At 47.9% G+C, this 21,793-nt stretch overlaps 1 protein-coding gene across 5 annotated transcripts in view; it reads left to right on the plus strand.

Moving 5' to 3' along the window:
• Positions 1–21,793, plus strand: part of LOC116946914 (lipoma-preferred partner homolog) — a 53,068-nt gene that overhangs the window by 25,163 nt on the left and 6,112 nt on the right. For 3 of the 5 annotated variants that reach the window (XM_076070262.1, XM_076070264.1, XM_076070263.1), the window contains exons 3-10: positions 5,153–5,310; positions 6,469–6,585; positions 7,917–8,168; positions 8,999–9,407; positions 10,146–10,540; positions 12,604–12,736; positions 16,562–16,731; positions 17,959–18,929. In XM_076070262.1, coding sequence (XP_075926377.1) covers positions 5,153–5,310; positions 6,469–6,585; positions 7,917–8,168; positions 8,999–9,407; positions 10,146–10,540; positions 12,604–12,736; positions 16,562–16,731; positions 17,959–18,198 — 1,874 coding nt within the window. In that variant the 3' untranslated portion in view covers positions 18,199–18,929. Of the gene's footprint in view, positions 1–857; positions 3,977–5,152; positions 5,311–6,468; positions 6,586–7,916; positions 8,169–8,998; positions 9,408–10,145; positions 10,541–12,603; positions 12,737–16,561; positions 16,732–17,958; positions 18,930–21,252; positions 21,370–21,793 lie in introns of those variants that run through there. The other 2 variants (XM_076070266.1, XM_076070265.1) reach the window with 2 other exon arrangements.

Raw genomic sequence — 21,793 nt, forward strand, 5'->3', positions numbered from 1 at the left:
CAGCGACGCGAGTGTGGGGCGTTGAGGCGACGCAAATCGGAGTAGCGGTGCTAATAAAGCGACGACCTATTTGCGAAACGACGTTAAAGGTGGAGACGTGAATCGGCATATTACTGTAATCGGTTGTTTTAGGCAACGGCCCTTATCTGCTTTAAAGGTCACCATTTGACCTGGCCCACTGATCATACGCCTGAACTATTGTCTGAAACGTCGCCAATTATATGTATATTTGTTTTCGCTTAAAGCAGTGTTATTGATGAATGTGAGTTTTAGCTGTGAACAGAGTACACGTGTGTTCATTCTATTTTCTTTCGTATAAACGAATTTAGGACTCGGTCATTATGGTTAAGTTGAGATGAGCTACGCAGTTATTTGGCAACTGGTTGACAAAGAACTGAAAAATATATATTCCATTATACTTTATAATTGTAAGCCTGTAAAAAAAATATACGTATTCACCTTAGCACTGACGCCAGTATTGGCCACTTAGTTACTTGGCTTATTTGACTATAACCAGGGCATTTTGTTCAAAGAAAATCCGAATGATCTCTCCTACTTTCTTAACGGGATCCCAGTGATCTCTACGGTTTCTTCTCACTGCTCGTTTTGTAAAGAAAGAACGCCCGTTATGGTCTCGCGTTAACGGCTCTCGCGAGCGCCCTCATTTCCTTAGAAATCGTTGGTGAGTGATCCACGTTGTGAAATCTGGTGACGGCACGCTCTAGGAATGTCGGTCAGAGCTACAGTTTACCTCTGACATGGTTAGAATACAGCCGCTCGGCATTGTTGGACCCATTGTGACTGCAACCGCGAGTATTTCCTGCAGAGGGCGGTGGGGGGGGGTCATATGAAAACCGCACTGTCGTCAAGTATGGCAGCAGTGTGCCTGTCGTTAGTCAACTTATGATCCCACTTGCTTGGGTTTGATTGCTGGCCAGCTACATTCTGCAATTAGTATCCGAGTTTTTGTCCACGAGAAGTTTTGCAGACACTTGAGATGCATTTTCTTCTTCACAACGCACGATGGTTTTTAACTGTCCATTACACAGCTTTTCAGATTGGTGAATGCAAAAAAGTCATTTGCTTTTATGGATGTTTTGTAAATCAAATATCACAAGCACTTTTAGAGAAGTTTTTATTGAGATGAAAAAAATGTTGATGCATAATGTCCCGGCATAACATTAAGGGTTGATGGTGGTCTGCAGGTCAAAGGTTGGGGGGCTGCTTTTGTAGAAGACCTGACCCATGGACTTAAATTATATATATTTTTTATATATATAAATTGCCTCCATTGTGCTGTCGGGATAATGTCATATGATAAATCATCCATTTAGATCACATTTCAGAGCAGTGCATCCCTTAGTGTTAAAGAAGTGCATATCACAGAGCTACATACGAAGTAGTTTCAAGTCACCAGCAGCACTTTCCCACCCACTATACAAATGAAATTGTTCATCGCATGACCGTCAAATTCGATAAGTTTAATGTAATGCTTTTTTACGTAGGCATTGGTGACCATCTTTACTTAGACCATCAACTCGCTACACTTGAGAACCCGATGTAATCACAGGTGGCTGCCTGGATTCAAACCCAGAATCTGAGCGATTTGCCGCTCTACATTATGACCTCATTCCATTTCTTGTTATTTTAATTTTAGCGATGAAATGCATATATTATGGCCCATAATATGACAAGACAGCACACAACTAAAAGCTGCCAATTGTGTCGTGACTGGGAATGTCACCGTGTGGTGCCGGGCCTGCGAGGCCACGGCGGGATGTATACTGTTGTGTGTACACCCCGGATATGGGGTTGTAGTACCAGCCCTAGTGGGGGCTTGGGTGAACGCTAGTTAAGCGCGGTGGCACCACGCACAGCGTGCAGTGCGGGCTCCTGTTGAGAGAGCGAGAGATTGTCAGCCAGCTCTGGTTACGTTGGGGGCATAATATTCTGGATGACTAGGGGACATGTGACCGGATGATACTGGAGGGGGCCAATGGGTGGTCACATGGTCCAGGGGGAACTGTCGAGAACCTTCGGGCAAGGGCGAGAGAGATCGAGAAGCCAGCCCCAGCCCGGCCCGATATAAGGGGGGCCCTTTGAGGGGCTCGGGGTTCTTACTGTTGGAGAGGCAGGAGATCCACGTCAAGCTTGAAGAAGCCTCTAGCCACGCGGTCTGGGACCCAGCTTGTGGTCCGGACCGGGATAGTGGAACCGTGTCTCGTTCTGCTGTAGCGTGGTTAGTTGGGTGGTCACCACCCGAGAGAGTGTTGTGCTAATAGTTTAATACAACGTGTTGCTCCCTAAGACAACGTCTGCGACTCAGTTGGACTCAACTACAATTGTACTGGTTTGGCTGGGATAATCCCGGTGGTTTCGGAAGCATTTATGTAAATAAATAAAAATCTCACTTTTGCTCATGGGTGCAAAGGGCAAGGCTACCTTCGAACTGGGTGGAGCTGGCAGTGGAGTAGGTGGGGCCTATGAGCAGTGGGCAGGGCCAACAATTATAAGGACAGAAGACACTCGGTGTGGGTGGAGGTAGCGATTGAGTGGACGTGGTTATTGAAAAAGTGGGCGGCGCTGCTCGAGGGAGGGGCTAACAACTCCCCATGTGTCCTGGTTGAGCTTCCCGTAAAATTTATAGCTTTACGTATGACAGGTTTGTACTAAGTGATTCCTGTATTTGTAGCCGCTTTCTGAGGCTTTGCAGGCAGTGAGAGAAATGGGAATAGCCTGATCGGGTATGGAATTCCTTGCGTGTGCATTGTTTGAAAGCTCTCTTTCTCTTCCACCGTCAACCCTATTTTACCGCGCCATGGTTAACTGGCAGCCTGCCCCATTGTTGCAAAAGTGAGCCAGCCATGCACGTATTTATTTTATCTGCAGATAGATGTCCTGGTTTAGCTGCCCGCACCTCCGATCAGCTTGGTTGGCAATGTACGATGCGAAAGAAGTTCAACAAACATGTACATACATTTCAAACGGATGACTTATTTTCCTTGGCTCGCAAAGTGGGGCACGCACTCGGACGGTCGCGCGAGTGCGCGTCGTCGGCCTTCTTCACACGTCTTGTGTTTCTTCTCCCCGTCGCCCGGTTTATTTCCGTCGAGGCCGGCATGTGTGTGCACCCGTGCGTGTGCGCTCGTGTTGTTGATGTGCCACGCCATCGCATCCACAGCCCTTAAAGAGCCACCGTCAACGCGTTCTATATTTAATAGGGCATCGTTCTGTCGGAGTCGCGCGCGCACACACACACACACACGTGTGAGGAGGTTGTGTTTAACGCTGGGTCGAATCGGCCGGTACTTGGTGCCTCGCCTGGCACCCAGGGCAACACAGGTTTGTGTTGGATACCGATCAGGACTTTGTACGGCCCTGAGCTCTATAGAACAACGCTGCTAAAGGACGTTTTAAACGAAAAATGTCAAACTTTGAAGCAAGCGATGCCGTGACTGTGGCTACTTTTTATAGGAGGCGTCGTGCGGTTAATAACGACTGAAAATAATTGTCGGCAAGAAGATGAACAAGGAAGCTTGCGCGTTTGGCAGCGGTGCCATCAAAGCAAGAGGAACTCAGAAAATCAAAGCAGGGACAATGGATTGTTTACAATCTCTTGAAATGTACGTTTCTTCTTAAGCATCAACCGATTACAGGAACTGTCGCAGGCGTGGGTTTTTTTTTCCGCCTGCCAACAGGTTTCCTAAAGAATCTTCATTTTCTTGATCTCCCTTCTCGATTTCACCGAAGAGAATTTTTGTCAGGAAGCGCCAGGCACGCATCGCTTCCCCCCTTGTCTGCTTTCTGAGTTTACTTGAACCGCCTTTGGAGATACTTTCCTGAGTTACGAGAAACTTAAATATTGAAAAAAAACTGGGGCCAGGAAACATATTGGCCCCAACGGCAACAGTGAAGGGGCGGCCAATGAGAATGCAAGGCAGCAGGAAGTACGAGAGACTGTACCATTATTATACAGGTATGTGATTTCTATCGCAGACAAAACCATTTATGAGGGCAGTGGGGGGTGGGATTTTTTTTTTGGCACCCATGGCGAATGATTGCTTACAATTCGTTAACGTGGAGGAGAATGGTTGGCGGATAGTGCAGAGAGTTTTTTGCCGAGTGTAGTGATACGTGCACATAATAAATTCACCTTTTAAAATGAAGGTTATACAACTTGCATGAACAACGGCGCGATATAAGACTAATCGTTATAATTAATATCCATTCGTATGTGTGTATATTCTGCGAGTATTCTGGTTTCCTTCCACATAGAGGCTGTGATGAAGGTACTGTGCATAATATAGTTGCCCACAGGGCCATGTAACATGTGGAAGGCAGTGGAACGAGTAGGTTGCTTTACCTATCAATTTGAGGTTGAGCAGTGTTGTGTTTTGAATGCGTTTTCTCCAGGTACTCCCACACACGAAAAACACTCATTAGCCATACAATCCAAGAGAGGTCCTTAACCGAACATTCGCTTTTACTGGCAATGACATGCCATGTTTTCTATTGCGAATCATGTAAAAGGTCACTTATGTTCTGGAACTCGTACATGAGCCAGAGCGTCATGTCCATGAACGGCACCGGAGCGTAATACCACAGATTTTCTACTGAAGGCACTTTCATTTCTCTCTCTCTCTCGTGCAGTGATAGGCACCCTGCTGTATTGCACATGGCTGCCAGCATTCGAACCCAGGATCCCTGTGGTGCCGACTCGTTGCTCTAACGTGGGCATGGTTGAAGCTACCCAAGCCACACACAAAACTTTTGATATTTAACCATCAGTAAGTTTTTAATATGGCGATGTTGCCGTTGTGCAATGGTTTAGCGCACTCACACTGGATTTGCAATTGAGGGTTTGAAACTGGTTGTGCCCATTTACACTGCTGGGTGGACACACGCAGGAGGAATTTGAGAGATGTGCCCGTTGTTTCAAACTGCCACGCGTGGTGGAGTTACGTGCTTTTATGTCTCACCTCTTGCAAGACGTCTAGCCAGTGTGGAAGAGTAGGCCTAATTCTCTCTATAGAGGTCCTCTAGAGCTTCCACGATTGGAAGGCCCTTCTACCAGCACTGGCAATGAGCAAAGCATTTCTGGACTGCATCTTTTTGACTTTTCACACATACGTTATTGTTCTTTCCCTTGCAGGTGATTGTCTGCCACCTCCCCCACCTCCTCCTCCGGAGGAACAGAGCTACCGGTCGGAAGCGCTAGCTCGGGACTACCCTCCGCCGCCACCTCCACCACTCCCCGGTGCCTCCGCCACCCTCCCCGGGAGGGCCAACCCGTGGACTGACAGCATGCAGGTCGGTGCCACCCACCACCCGTTGCGGCAAAGGCCCCATCCGCAAAGTGGTGCCAACTTGTTTTACTCGTTAGGGGGAGCTGTCTGCCTCTGTAGGGGAGAAGACAGGGGAATGAAGGGGTGTGGAGGTTAATGGGTGATGCATTGTGTTTTGCGGTGATGTTAAAGTCGTAATAAACGGCATCTCACATTTGTAGAGCAGTTTTGTTGGCATGGCCCCACTGGTGTAAGAAATGAGAAGGGGGGGGGGGGAGGAGCCCCCTGTAAAGCGCCAGCATGTTGGGGCTCCTCTGCCTGGCCTGTGGTCTCTGGTGCAGTTACTCTGCCTGCACTGCACACTCACTAACGATAGCCTCTCTACTTCCTCCCACTGTGTTGCTACCTATGGCCAAATCTCAAACATCTGATGAGCAGTAATCTGCAAGACCCATTATAAAAATGATAAATGTAATTTTCTTACCAGCGAAATCTCCACCAAGTCTCAAGAGGGTTCTGAATTGGGATATTTGACCACTTCCTTTTAAAGGAAAAATGCTCCACTTGAAAGGAAGCTGGAGAACCCAGGGGATAGCACTCCCAAGGTCTGCATCAACGGGTTTTATGAACTCGCTTGCCGTGGCACTGATATATTTTGGCCACCTCTCAGCCGCGCGGGATTGGGAGTCTCGCGTGTAAACATAACCCAGCCACCCTTGCCTCCGGAGTGCTGTGTTACAGGCATGTGTCACCTTGCCCGACTAATTTATTTATAGATTAGCAGATTAAATGGTATGGCCTTTGGCCATTTAGCAAACCTAGTTGGCTATTTATTTATTGCACGCTGTAGTGGTCAGTTTTTTTCAGTTTAAATTCTTTATTTATTTTGCCTGGTGAATGCCCCACTGAGGGGGGAGGTATTTTTCACAATGGAACGCAAGCCGAATGTGAGGGTAAACGCAGCAATTGAGTACATTATCAGCCATAATCGATCTACTGCTGGTTGAAGACTCACTGCGAACCTTGTCACGCCATCTCCCATCGTTCTACGACGCAGCAATCAGTTTGGCACCTGCAAACGAGCAGACCTCATCGTAGCGGGATTGTCCCCTCGGACATATTCCTTTCGGTTTTCCGCTCCGTCCGTGATTTTATTTTATCCACCTTCCTCACGGTTGTTCAGGGCACCGCCAAGAAATCCGGCTATCGGCCGACCAGCATCGACATGGAGATCGACTCACTCACCAACATGCTGGCAGACATGGAGAGCAACTCTCCCTTCCCATCGCGCTCGCGACCGGTACGAACTTTTATTCACTCGGTTGAATTTTGGCGTGGGTAAAACCCCCCGCATTAGGCAGTAAATGCTAATTTTCGATGGAAGACCTGGTTACACCTCGCAGTAGTAATAACCTGCTTACAGCAACAACAACAACAGGAACAAAACAATCCAAAAACAACTGTACACGGTCAAGTTCACAATGGCAAGGTCGTGCAGCAACATGGTACAACTAGCACGAAAAATACGAGGCTACTGGAACGCATCGCATATTCCAAAATATATATAACAACTTAGTCTGCAAAGCAAGAGCGTACAATTGCACGTGCACTTGCAAGGGAGTTTCGCAACATTTGTGCAATCCACCAACCCTTGTCGAATTACAGGCGTGCGTAGCCACCACTGCCAGCTACAAACCACACTGGATGCAATGAGGCATTGTCGGGTCCCTATGGTTCCGTAACTTTTTTAAGTATGTTAAAGCCCCAGTGGTTATGCGTAGGCAAAATCTTCCAGAAAAAAACTGCGCTCAGCTGTGAGCTCCGTTTCAAAATAGAACGTGGGCATGTTCATTGTGAAACTTCGATTTCCTCCGAGCTATTTTATTTATAACGAGAGAGCCATGCAGGCGAAGTGGATGACACAAATGTGTAATTGTGGTTAAAAAAAAAAATTGCTCGGAATAGATATCAATTACAAATTGGCCATACCTCTTCGGTGAGACCTTTCTGAAAATGTAACTACGCATCTTGTTGAGGTCTTATAGTATGCAAAATGTTAATAATATAATTAGACGTGGAACAATTTGCCCTCCCCCATGTGAGTTCACCAACGTGGTGAAGTGTACGGTCGACCAACCCACATGAACGACAAGACGTGGAGAGGCGTAACACAACGATGAAAACGATTGTTATAAATAAACATACAAAACGCATACATTTGCACTGGCCGGGAGGTTACAATAGTTCTACTGTTACCAACAACTCTGACTGCGGCAGGTTTCGGGTCAAAAGTTCGCCTTCTCAGCGCTGTACATGAAAGGGAGCCAATCCAGCTCTCAGTGGCGTTCCCAAAATCGGTTAAACATTTTCAAGCCGCCGTTTATTTCAAATGTTTGCTAATAACTTCCCCGAGTTCATCGTTTTAACGTGAATTACTCTTATGTCCTCGCGTAGAAAATCAGGCTCTCGTTGGAATAAATTGGTCTCTTTTATTGTTGGTATTGTAATTTATCCAGGTAACGCATACCTGGGCCGCATATGTAACTCCAACGCGTTACACCGACGCAAATGGGTCACACTTGACAAGGAGGTTTTCTGTGTCTGTGGTGGTGTTATTGTTTTACCTTTTAGACGTATTCGAGCACTCTACCATCCCCACCTCCGGCCGCCGACTCCACTGCCAACACTTTACCGTCGTCCCGGCCCACCGTGGCTGCCTCCTACACCCAGGCTTCTCCATCCGTGGCTGCCTCCAAGTCAACCTCGGGGCCGCCCCCCGCGTACTCGAACGGCCGCTCTGCCAGGCCCCAGCCACAGCCGCAGCCGCAGCCTGTGGCCGCGTCGTACGCCACGGCTCCGGCGCGTCCGCCCACCAACGTGCAGGTGGGGAGAGGCACGACGTGGTGCAAGGTTAGGCAGAGCGGGGGGGGGAAGAGTTCGGGACGACTTATGACATCGCCATCGCAACATTGTCGTGCCATGTTCGGTTTAAGATAATATTTCTCGTAAATTTCAGTAAATAAGAGTTACTATGTTGGCCGTTCAGAAATCTTACGCTTGGTCGGTAAGTTGATTGGAAACTGATAATAATTACTATTATAATATATAATGAAATTAATACTCATAATTAGCATAATTTACATTTAAGAACATTATCTCATACTTGCCTCTGCCAAAAGCCGGCGGAAATGCATGGAGTGATGATGTCATGCCGGCCTTGTTGGATGGCTGCTTTTTTATTTTCAATTCCGTGAATGATTAGCGCAAACATTGAGAATGGATTAATGACATGGGTTTGTGATTTAAAGAATGTGGTTTGTTAAACCAGCCAGCAGTTTTATTTATGCAGCACTGTTTACGCGTCCTTGACAAAGCACACACTATGAAAACATAAGTAGTATAAAATACCAGAACAGTGCAAAACGAATTGGGCATAGACATGGCGATACCGCTGGCGATACAGGCGTAGCACTCAATTCGTTGTTTGTTTCATGCCGTGCGTTTAAACACAATTGTACTTTATGGGATTTCGCAGTGGTGCAGTGGTTTGTACTGGAAGTACCGCAAAGCACGAATGAAATTCATTTGCTCACTTCTGGGAAACTGATCTTGCAAAAATTGTCATATCTTATCGTGAAAAAAATTCAATCATGACAACCTCATGAGTGAGCTGCTCAGTTGCCAACGACGTGCGTTACTGGTGATGCGAACAGGTGCGCGTCGCCCAGCCCAGCCACAGCTACGTGGGCCCGGCCGCTTCCGTGTACGCGCCCTCGCCCGCCCGCCAGCCCGAGCCCGCTTACTCTGCTCAGCAGCAGAGGCCAGGAGAGCCGCAGGCAACGTACGGGCCCGGCCGGCCCGTAGAAGCACCCTACACTTACCGCCTGCCTCCCAGCCGGCAGGCTGAGGTTCAGCATCAGCCTCTGCAGCATCAGACGCAACAGCATCATCCGCCGCCGCAACAACAACAGCAGCAGCAAAGGCCAGGAGAAGTGCAGTCTGCCTATGGGACGGCGAGGCCAGTGGATCCTGGCTATGGATCGCGGTACGGAGACCAGGGCCAAGGGCACACGGCCAACCGACAGCAAGCGGAGCCGGCGTATGGCACAGCGTACAACGCAGGTGACGCGCCACCTCGCCACACAGCCTCCGGGTTCACTTTGTAAACAACCTCATCTCGCCTAAATTTAGTTTTAAATTTTCTTGCTGTGGTTTTCACACCTGATGATGATTGCTTGTGTTGCAATCGAAACGTCGTGAGAATTTATTGTTTTATTTGTATTTTATTATGTCCCTTCTACGTGACTTTACCGAAAGAACCAAGAATATAATACTCATCTGACCTCTCGTGGAATGGCCACATAAATAATCTGGATAAATGGCTGGGCTTTCTTTTCCACGCACAAGTCACCTCTAACTATTAACAATTAACTACTTTACAAAGGAAACATTTGGAATACTCTTGGAATACTGTTGTCATTAGGTGAAGCACCATATTCCTACCTCGTCTCACTTTATAGAATTAACGTAAATTAGCCAGGGCGATTGATGATCCAGCACTCGCTGTTTCACTCCAATCACCTTCCACACACCGGTGGTCACTCGCATCCTTATCACGCTTCTATTGCTACTACTATGTTTACTTGACCCGTTTACACTTCCCATTGATTCCTCCACCCATGTTGAGGACTGACTTTACTCAATTAAAACTAAATATTAACTGTTATATTTTACACCTTCTATCGTGCTGTTCATTACTGGCCATTTGCGTCGTAATACGAAGTGGCGACATTTCCAGCGTCGTTGCGCTGCTAACGCGTGCTGGGCCCCGTTGTGTGTCCGCGCGCTGCGCCTCCCTAGGTACGGCTCGATACCCGGAGCCGGGATACACGAGCAACGCAATGCCGCGCCCACCAGCAGCACAGAACTACGCACCAAAGCAAGAGCAGGCATTTCCTTCGGCCCAGCACCAGCAGCAGCAGCAGCGTCCACCCCAGCGTCTCGACTACCAGCAGCAGCTGCCCTCCCACGGGCAGGCGCCGGTGGTGGGATACCCGCCGGGTCAGCACCAGGCTTCGGCCTACTCACAGGCTCAGGCGCCTGCCTACCACCAGCCCCCGCAGGGGCAGCTCGCCATGTCGGGGTACACGCCGGGGCAGCACCAGGCATCGGCGTACGCGCCGGCGCAGCTCAAGAAAGCTTACCACTCGGACGACCTGCCCCCGTCAGTGCCAGGATCTGCTCAGCAAACCAGGGTGAGCGGGGTGGTTCTGTTGTGCATAATTGCCAACCTTTGCTGGGCTAAGCGGCAGGCAGCTGATTTGGAAAACCTCTGTTACCAGTACAAGTTATCGATTTAAAACTTGTGTGTATTTACTTGTATTGCGTTTTTGCTATGTACATTTGCCAATTTTACACCCTGTGGGACACCCATTGCAAAAAAATGTCCCATCTCAAAATATTAACCGGATGAAATATCCGAATGAATGAGATAGAGTTAAAATCTATTTAGAGGTTTATGTGTGTGGTCATTGGGATCATAAACCCGTTGCACTTGGAAAACCCAGTTTGGCTTAAATTCATGCTTCAAACCCAGGATCTCGGCGGCGATGGCATTGGTGTCCTAACATGGCATGAGTGACGCGAACCACCCAGCCACCTCGGCATTGTAATAATTGAGTGCGATTGTAAACGAGCAACATATTCTCTCAAAGCACACGGTTGCCTCTGGGATTGTTTTTAACGTTGGTTTCTGCTGCTTGGTCTGGCCACGGGCCCACCAAAGATCTTGCCAGCGATCATCATGCCGTGCCTCAGTGTTTGGCGTTGCTATGAGATTGTATTTAACAAAAAAATTTTTTTTAACAAAAACTTGTTTTTTTTAAACGCTGCAAAGGATATCCTTTAGACAGCATGTCCAGCCAAGTTTAAAAAGCATTTAAGTTGCATTTCCACGTTGTAAACAGTTGTCAAGAGTCCTCGCTGGACTTTGCAGCGTTGTGGTGGAAATTGCAGCTTTGCCAGGAGTATTTATAATTTGTGAAAATGTGTGGTGTTCGTTGAACACCGAATTTAATTGGTAGCACCGCATCAAGTTCTGCTCCATTGTAGCCGCCCAGTGACCACCTGTTTTGTTTTAAGTAGCTCCAAAGTGAAAGGAGTTGTATTTTTTAACCCCTCTGCCCTCTTCAGTACCACGAAACTCATAGGAACTGGTTGTGGGGGGGGGCGTGTGTTAAAACGCACTTTAGCAGGAAATCTAAAAAACACTTTGTCTGCATTTCCCGAAAAAATCCATGGGCTCTGCGTTGCTCATGTACGCGTGCGACCTTCAGCTTACCGGCGCTCACAATTATAAAGCGCTGGCGGCTTTAATTAACCCCAGGTTAATCTACCTGATGCTACCCCCCCCACGGGTTGGAAAAAAAACAGGGCGAAAGCCAGGGCTGTGTAACCTCGTTGGCAAGTTGAATATTTAACCCCATAATTGCGGTGCATATTTGCTGTCCTCGTTCTCATCATCAAGGTGGCATTTGTCAAACTGTTTGGTAGTTGTGTCAGTGGTTTTTAACCTGGGGGCCACAATCGTAACAAGTAGGCAACAATGTATTGATCTTCTTGGTTCTTTCGGTAAAGTCACGTAGAAGGGAAATATTGATTATTATTTTATTATTTCCCTTCTACATGACTTTACCGAAAGAACCAAGAAGATGATCCCTGCAGTCACGAAAGCATGAAATCGAAACAATGTATTGTTTAACATGCATTGCAAGCGAATTGTATGCTTAGAGGACATGCATAGAATAATTCGTGTAAGAATGAATTGTTGACATTTAATTCAAGTTCAGTGCAAATGATATGCGTATGTTACATATGGGCGATTGCATTGAATTGAACAAGACGGTGGGAATAACTTTTTTTTATTTACACATGGCCGTGAATCAAGTGACCACTTATTGAATCACTAGAGCAGGATTGGATGCAACCTTTTTCTCACCGAGCAGTGAGCAGGACGTACTTGCGGACGCATTCGCTTTATCTGGAAATTTAGCAAAATATAATTTAGGGCTTCCCTTTTTACCGGCCTAATGCTGTTCCTGTGCGTATTTCCCTCTCACGAATGCATCGGGTCGCAGTTCCCAAGTTGTATGCCCTACTTGGACGCTTTCAGTGAAGGTGAACATCGTTTGCCATCCACTTCCAAGTGGCGGCCCTCGTGGCTGCACAAAATCAAATGCACCGTAGGCTTCCTCACCCATTGATCACAGTCACCCTGAGGACAAGATTTCGCTCACAGCTCCCAACGTTTGTTGTGCAGACTCTACTGGTGCAAGGTGGCGGCGGAGGGGGGCCGCCGACGATGGGGGTGTCCGGCCTAGAGGACGAGGTGGACCGGCTCACCAAGAAGATGCTGCACGACATGAACAACCCGCCGTCCGAGGAGTACTTTGGTGAGTGTCCTCGCTGCCAGTGATCCCGACGCGTGTTGTCGCTTTGTGCCGCCGCGCTGCGCCAGCCGTCGTTTCACAGCCACGACATTCATATGGAAGGCTCCCAGATTGGTCCGCGTTCACGTCTAACTGCACGTGTGGTGGCCAGTGGCCGGTGTCCTGGTGAATTTCTTTCCGTCCGGCCCCATTTACAACAAGAGGCACCAGTTTTTTGTCCGAAATAATAAAATGGTGAAACTGTGAAGCTTTTGTGACCTTTTGAAATGCTGTTTTAGAGCTTTCACATTGATTATTTCCACGTGAATGTAACAATCATGTACTTAGGCCACCAACCACAAGCTTTTGGCATTTAGCCCACATCCACATTGTGAATTGCCTTTTACTTAAGCACACACTTAAAGCAGAATTTGTGTGATTCACTTTCCAAATACCGTTTTTCTTAGGCAAAAAAGTAGATTTGTTGTTTTTGTACGAAATTTAATGCACATCTGTTAATAGGCAAACGCAATGTTTGACAGCCAAATGCTGATTCTATCTTTCGTATTTGAGATTGGCAGGAAACAATGATGCTAATGATAATTTGTAGAATTAGTTGCGCAAAAGTTTCTCGCTTTTGCCAGAATTTATGTTGAAGGTTCTGGCATGGGACCAGTACGCGTCTGTACTCTTCCTCTGTCGGAGAAAGAAAACAAAAACGTACTTCCCGGAATTATTTATCTTCGAGTGGGCGAGCGGCGTTGTGTGGGGGGAGGAACGTATAAACCACATTACTCTTTACACGTACGTGCGTGCAACTGGCGTTCAAAACGGTAATTTAAGTAAACAAACGTTTTTTTATCTTTTGGATGTGTATCTAGGCAGTCTCCCCCTCCTCGTGCTCTCTGGCATGAGTGTAAGCCTTCATTAAATCGTAAAATAAAAAAAAGTACTGGGGAATTATTTTGTGTCGGGATTGCCAGAATCACACTCTTGTCAATCACTTCAATTAGTCGAATTGATGCGATGTTGTGAATCGTCACACCGCTACTTTTTTAACAGAGCAACCCCGGTCACATTAGTGCCATGCACGATTATGAGCATTACACTGAGCTTCCATTAGCGTGGTGCTTTTTTGGTGAATCATAATTTTGCTTTTGTGTTTGACTCTTGAGTGTTCTGTCCGGAGTTTCCTTGCATTGCATAGCCCGTTGGATTTCCGTTGGTGCAGTTGCGCCACCTGCTGTTGCTTCTTCAGTCTGAGGTGCTTTTTTTAATCGGTAGAAAACTGGTCTTAATCGTTCCAGTCGTCATCCTTGTTACATTCACAGTTTTTATCATCATTGGGTTTATTTTTTGTAATAATATTTTCATGACTTTTTTTTCCTGCTTTTGGTCACGATACCAATGTTTTTTGGTGAGTGTCTGTCATTACTGGTCAGTGAAAAGGCCTAAGTTGAAGAACAGGAAATGTTCTTGTCCCGTACACATACTGAACTTCAGCACTAGAGGTTCTGCACTTGGAAAATGTATGGGGGGGGACGAGGGGGAAGGGTAAGTGGGGGGAGTAAGTGTGGGTGAGTGAGGGGGGGTTAGAAGAGAGGTTAACGTGCTGCACTGTAAAAACAGCGGCGACCAAAATTTGATTCCTGCCCACGGCTATCATCGGCAAAAAGTGGTCTCAGAAACAATTCCTGGTACCCCCTCCTTCGCCAAACCGGTACCGAACATTGTGGTGAAGTATGGCTAAACACCTCCCATGACTGATTTGGAGAAGTCTTCAACCAGCAGTCAATTGACAATTTTATGAATTGTCATGATTCTTGATTGCTGTTGGATTCAAACAAGGGTGTTATATTTTATCTTGCTTTCACCGTCTCATTCCCATTGTTTCTCATTTTTTTCTGTCTTATTTGTACAGTTGATTCCATTTTGTCTAAACATAACACTTAACTGTTCACAACCACATTGTGGACAGGGGGGCGCCCTTGTATACGCTTCCTGGCGGGATGCTCCAAGTGCATTCCATAGTCAATGATGTATTGTGAGCGTAGAGAATGGATTTGCATAGCTACTGCAGACTAAAAAACAGGCCTAGGGGCACAGGCTTACATTGGCACTTCCAATCTCTCCTTCCAAAGTCGTACATTTTTGCTGTCTCATTTGACGTCCACCCCCCCCCCCCCCATGTCTATCGGTGTTTTGCACAAGAATACACTCTATAGCTTTCAAAACTGAATTGCGTTATTTTCTATGATTAGTTTTGGGCCCGTGCCTGGCTGATTTTTATTCTGAATGTATTCGGTCTTGGCCTTAGTGTCTTAACGTTTTAACAGAGCTGCCTTGGCCAAAGCGTGGTCCTTAAGTGAGAGCTTCTGTGCGTGCCAAACGTGTTCGCAGGCAGGAAGCGCATGCCATGGGTGGGTGGATCGGTGGACGAGAGTGAAAGTCTGGCTTTTAGTATTGCTCTCCACTCCATCTCAATCGAGCTTAACAATTGGCACTTTCTGTAAACCGAGGGTTAGGGGGAATTGCAATTTTAAGTCCCGGGAGGATGGGAATTTTTCAGCATTGTGGTTTTCTTCACGGCGAAGAGCATTTTCCTGCCCTTATTTTATAATTGTTTTTGCTGTTTAACGTTTTCATTTTCTTTTTTGTCACGAATGATTTATTCTTAAACAGCCTTAAAAAAAATCTTCTCCCACGTGCGTGCGTGGGTGCTTGTGTGCACGTGTATGTACGGGTATGGACGATTGTCCGTTGAGCAGCCGCAGTGATGTGGCTTTGTACTTGGTGCCAATACTTCCCAGTGTCTGGAGCGTCAGCGTGCACACTCGCAGGCTCAATGCCAATGTATACAGTGATGGGGGGCAGGGGGGGGGGGTCGAAGCAAGTGAGGTTAACTCTGCCTTAAAGATCATGCAAACCCAGAGGTGACCGGGTAAACAAGCGGCTCAGAGGACAACCCAGTTACCAATGACTGCATACACAATAAAACCCATCGCATTCAATTTTGTTCTGCACTTTATTAAATTCAAGCTTTAAGGATGAAAAATATCGGTTTGATTGTCATGTGATAAACTTAACTCTCATGCTTCAGCAGGGAGGACTTCTGCCCTAAACTGTGTGGACCAGCTCATTTGAAGGGGATCTCAGTGGTAGCTCTATGATATCTGCTTCCACAGCCCATTCTCTAACACGATGGGATGCTCTGCTCTGCGAGAAATTTGTCTCGGCACTTCATCTCGTGACGTGACACCCTACTTTAGTAGGGACTCGCCACCAGCAGTTGCCCTAACAGCCTAGGAGCCTCGCCGCAGGTGCCATGGACCGTGTGTTGTGTGCATGTGCACAGTAGGGAAGCGTCGCAACCAGCACTTGCCCCAACAGTCTTCTTCTTCGGCTGTCCATCGCGAACGACGATGACTGCGGAGAACCGCGAGCAGCAGAATTTATCTGTGTGCCGGTGGGATGAGAGCCCAGCCCTTGAGCCGAAGCTGCTCTGTCCACGCCTCTCACGGTGGTTTAAGGAGAAGCTGCTGTCGTGCCCCCGCAGCTGCCGCCATCTCTCTGGTCTCGTGTCTTTTGGTCCAGTGGTATGCACAGAGTATGACGACTGGGGAAACCCGTGAGTTGCCCCGCAGTAGCCACTCAACGGCCTCGGTGCTGCCGTCCGTTAACAGTCGAGGAGGCTGAAAGCAGCGGTCGTGGTCTGTTGTGTTGTGTTGTGTGCGTGCGCGCGTGGCAGGCAAACATCACAACCAGCATTTGCCCCGACAGTCCTAGGAGGCTGACAGCAGCGGCCGTGGTCCCCGTTGTGTTGTGTGTGTGTGTGTGCGCGTGTGGCAGGCAAGTGCGCGCGGTGCGGCGAGAACGTGGTCGGGGACGGCAACGGCTGCACGGCCATGGAGCAGGTGTTCCACGTCGACTGCTTCACCTGCCTGACGTGCAACGCGCGCCTCCGTGGGCAGCCCTTCTACGCCGTCGAGGGGAAGGCGTACTGCGAGGGGTGCTACATCGTACGACACGCACTCGTGCACGCAAAAAAAAAAAACGAGGACAACAATCCCCCGTTATAACCTTAACAGACTGTTGGGGCAAATGCTGTTAGCAGGCACTTTTGAAGGCTGGCACGGCACGCGAAGGGATGGGTGGCCAGCACCACGCCTTGGCTGCCTTTATCTTCAAAGTGGCGATGTTTACACACAGCACCAGGTACTCATTTCAGGCTTAGTCGAGCCTAAAGGGGGAGGCCCAAGACCGGTTCAGATAATCGTCACTGGTGTTGGCTGTGAGCGAAAATCAAACTCGGGTCGCCGGGTTCGAAGCGCAGCGCGCTAACCACTGAACACTGCGCCACAGCCCCCCCCCCCCCCCACTCATGCACCCGCACATGCACACGACAAGGATTGTGGATTATTGTCATCGCGATCTCGGTGACGATCTTTTTCATTCATTCACCGTTCGTCATTGGCAGGGTATCATCATCATCTTCACATCAGCATTGTGATAACGATGATATTGATAACTTACCGTGAACAAATTTAAATGTTAAGCTATCGCTCAAAAGTCCTGCCACAATGAACTCAAAATTCAAATTATACAGAAGGAGAATGTGCTGCCAGTCGTATATGATCCGAACTACCCCGCCTCACAGGGTTTGGTGTTTGAGCTTCATGGAAACGCATTTCTGCGAATCTATGCAGTAATTGTGTTCGCACAACGCACGGCAAATGCGGCTGGTTCCTTCACAAATAGAAAATGAAAGCTTCGGCCTCGTGTGAATGTGATGAGGTCTGATCGGTTCATCACATGCCAACCCACTGCCCGTGAAAGAAAGTATTTGGTGATACTGCTGATGCTGTGCTGGCAGTGGTGCACAAATATCAACAAACAACTCGACGAGCTCGTCAATGGAACGGTGGCCTTGCAAGGAAAATATATAATAGGCATCGTTTTGGGCAATGGGCCATTCTAAGAACAATGGCATGAAGAAGGTCCATTGCCTTGTACATATTTCTCCACTCAAGGCACTGCCCATTCTACGTTTACATGGGAGATACGGACGCAGCACGTGAAGCAGCTTCTGATGCAATCAAGTGTATTATCAGACTCGACATACAGTTGTAATATTCAATCGGTTGCTCTTCAAATGCGGGACGAATTAGACGGACAGACAGACATGTGTGAGTCCACTGACCTCGAACCTTGCCCCGCCCGACCCCCACCTTCCGTCCGCTTGGCAGAACATGCTGGAGCGCTGCTCGGTGTGCTCCCAGCCCATCATGGACCGCATCCTGCGTGCCACGGGCAAGGCCTACCACCCGCAGTGCTTCACCTGCGTCGTGTGCCGCAAGAGCCTGGACGGCGTGCCCTTCACCGTCGACGCCACCAACCAGATCCACTGCATCGAGGACTTCCACAGGCGAGTGGGCGCAGCGGCGATGGGCACACGCTGTGTGCGAGTGTGTGTGTGTGTGTGGTAGTGGGGAGCGGTAGCGTCACGGTTAGTGCACTATGAACCCGGCGAGCCTTAGGGCGAACTCGGCCTCAAATGAGTACCTGGTACGGTGTGTAAACATCGCCACTCGGGAGACAAAGGTGGCTGGGTGTGGTGCTGCTCTACCCTCTTGTATGCCGTGCCGGCCTTCATAGGTGCCCTCTAACGGCGCTTGCCCCAACAATCTGCTGAGGCTACACGGGGGATCTTTGCCTTTGTGGCAGGGTGGCGCAGTGGTGGTGGTAACGCTTGTGCCTCGTGGAAAGAATGGCGCGTGGGTTCGATGTCGCCGACTGGTGTCTGTTCTGCGTGGAATTTGTATGTTCTCTCTGCCTTCTGTTCTTCTGCATGGGTTTCCCTCCGGGTTCTCCGGTTTAATCCCATAGCTGAAAAAAGAACCCATAAACACACAGTCTACCTGTTTTTTTGGCCAAAGTATCCCAATGCTGAAGAAGTGACCTGAAATTACTCTTGCGATTAAACATGGCAACCTTGCTCCCTCTCGAGCTTGGCAGGACCCTCCTTAAGAAAAAAAAGTCTTGAGGCTCGGTGAGTCTTTTGTAAAACATTAAAATGAAAAGGCATAAGTAATGTATATGTCTCATCCTCACATTAGTTAAGAGCTCGATTGGACATAGACTAACATTGTGGGACATCATGATTGGATGTTGTGAATATCTCCTTAGGGAGTAGAGGAGAAATGAAGAAGTTAGAGGCTCAAGAGGGCGTTACTCATTCTATAGGTCAGGAAGGTGAGACTTGTACGGTTTGGTCACGTGTTGAGAAGACACAAAGAAGAAGATGCTATGAGGGGGGGTTATGGAGATTAAGAGACCCGCATAGGCTTGCGAAGGGACCCATCGGCTCGCATGAAGAGACGCAGAATAGAAAGATCGTGGAGAAAGAAATTACAAGTAGCAAATGAGACTTCTAGCTTCGAAGAAGAGGACGGTGACTTGAGATGAACTGACGCTGCTGCCCCCTGTGGTCTGGAATGACCTCCCCCCCCCCCCCTGCATCTGACCAAGTCCCGGCTAAATCAACATCTTCCTGTAGGCCTACGACCGTCTCATTGTGAAGCGTCTTGCCATAAAAGTAAATACAGTAAAACCTTGGATTGCGAGTAACTTGGTCTGCGAGTGTTTTTGCACGACGAGCAATTTTTTTAAATAAATATTAATTTGATAAACGAGCGAGGTCTTGCAATACGAGCAGTACGTATACGCGTTGCCTGCCGAGCGTCACGTGATCACAACTGATATGCGAGTGCTTTGATATACGAGTGCTTTGGATTACAAACACGTTTCCGGAACGAATTATGCTCGCTATCCAAGGTTTTACTGTATATAGTAGCCATCTTTGTTTATTCAATGGATATGTACTAGGTGTGCAAGTTTTCCCACCGGAAATGTATGATCAATTGTATTTTTTTATGCGGACCGGTTTCCCGGATGTGTCAAAGTGTCTGCCGTTATCTTTTAATTACTGAATATTTGTTCATAGCATTTGTAATTGTGTATTTATTTATTTGTCACGCAGTTGCTGTGCAAAGGCCAAAAGGTCCAAAACATCAAGTGACCAGCAACAAACGGCAACGTTCAAAGTTGTAGTAGATGAATAAGTGTATCACGTTTCTTGAATTGGGCAAGGTTATATACGAGCTTGGGAAAAGAGAGATGATGAGAAGGATTTGCGGTTTGGAGATCTCATTTTGTTTCTATAGCATTAGCTGCAAACCAGAGGCTTTGTGTGTCCATTTTAAAGCAAGACGCACAGGGCTCTTGTGTATATAATTACCTAGACTGTGTGTCCTGGCTGTCCAATAGGAAAAAAATGTGCTTTGAAATTATACTTTACTGAAAAATTGTGCATTAAAGTTAAAATCAAGTGTCCAATTGTGGCACTCTGGTGACATCACCCTCGTATGGTTTAACACGCGGGCACTGCAAGTAACATTACTGAAGTGCACTTGGTTAATGGGGAAAATACACTTGAACCTATTAGTTTTCTTCCTTTTCAACCTCGTAATAACCGGTGCCTACAAGGCTGCACAATAAGTACCAAAGTACGGACCCTCGATTCTAGAATCCACATCATGTAGTTTGCCCAAATTGCAATGTGTCATTCCGCATCTCTACGATGTTTTCAGAGCGCTTTCTACCCGAATGAACCTCGAGTATTTCTTTGTGGCGCTGCATCGGTTACCGTATTTTACCAATGCTGTTGCGCCACCTGCTGTTGCTCTTGTTTAGTTCACAAATTCTGAGATTGCTGCAAAGAAATGTGCGTCTTTCATCTTCAGTGGTCATCGTCACCACGTTTACTACATTCGTCGCCATTGCTTCATTTGTACATTTCTTTCACGCTTTTATTCTTTTTTTTTAGCTTTAGCCGGGGGGGAGTGATTTCGATAACAAAGCGACCAGAACGTTTCCTTTGTAAGCGTGCGCTTTGTTTCCACAAAGTCCAACTTTGCTTGAACCGATCGTGGAATAGTTCATCCGATTTTCAAGTGGCGTAGTGGTGGCACAGTGGCCGGCACACCGCCCTGCGAGCCTGGCGACCCAAGTTCGGTTCCCCGCCACGGCTAACAAGCGGTGACGAGCGATATCCGAGCAGGTTTTAATTGGCCTGCCCCTCTACCAACCTGCACTCACCAATGTGGTGAGGTATGGTCAAACAATCGGCCACGACCAACGCTGTGTGGAGTGGCCTTCACTCGGTCGTGGACTGACGCACAGTCGATGCGCCAGAGCAAATATCAGTACCCACACCTTAGGTAGCAGAACTTTTCGTCATAGCGATTTATTAATATGGATGATAAAAATGAATTTCTTAACCCCACTCATTTCAAGTGGTAGTCACATTATGCACTATTGTTGGCCACGTGAATAAATTGTAACCGATTAAAGTTATGCTACTCCATGTGGTACTGACAAGTGGGATATCTGGTCTGGGCTCATGGACTGTGTTGAAATGGAGCTCTCATAGTTTTTATTTTCGTGTGCTTTGTCTTTACGTTTGTGACCCCTACAGGAAGTTTGCGCCACGCTGCTCGGTGTGCCAGCACCCCATCATGCCGGAGCCGGGCCAGGAGGAGACTGTGCGCATCGTGGCGCTAGACCGCAGCTTCCACGTGCACTGCTACAAGTGTGAGGTATGCTTCGACGAGTGTGTGTGTGTGTGTGCGCTGGTACAGTGGGGAGCGGCAGTGGAGTGCTTAGCACCGCTGCACTACGAAACCGGCGACCCGGGTTCGATTCCCGCTCACGGCCACGACCAATGACAATTATCTGAACCGTTCCTGGGGATTCCTCCAGGTCGACTCAACCTCAGACGAGTACCTGGTGCGGTGTGTAAACATCGCCACTGGGGAGACGAAGGCGGCCGGGCGTGGTGCTGGGAACCCACCGCCCTCGTGTGCCGTGCCGGCCTTCATAGGTGCTCGCTTAACAGCACTTGCCCCAACAGTCTGTTAAAGGTTAATGACAATCGGAAGCAGTAGTGTAGTGGTTAGCGTACTACCGCTACAAACCCGGTGACCCGAGATTAATTATCGCTCGTGGCCAATAACAGTGGCG

This window comes from Petromyzon marinus, chromosome 28, assembly GCF_048934315.1.
Source record: "Petromyzon marinus isolate PM22_M1 ecotype Great Lakes invasive population chromosome 28, UKy_Petmar_22M1.pri1.0, whole genome shotgun sequence".
Lineage (NCBI taxonomy): Eukaryota > Metazoa > Chordata > Hyperoartia > Petromyzontiformes > Petromyzontidae > Petromyzon > Petromyzon marinus.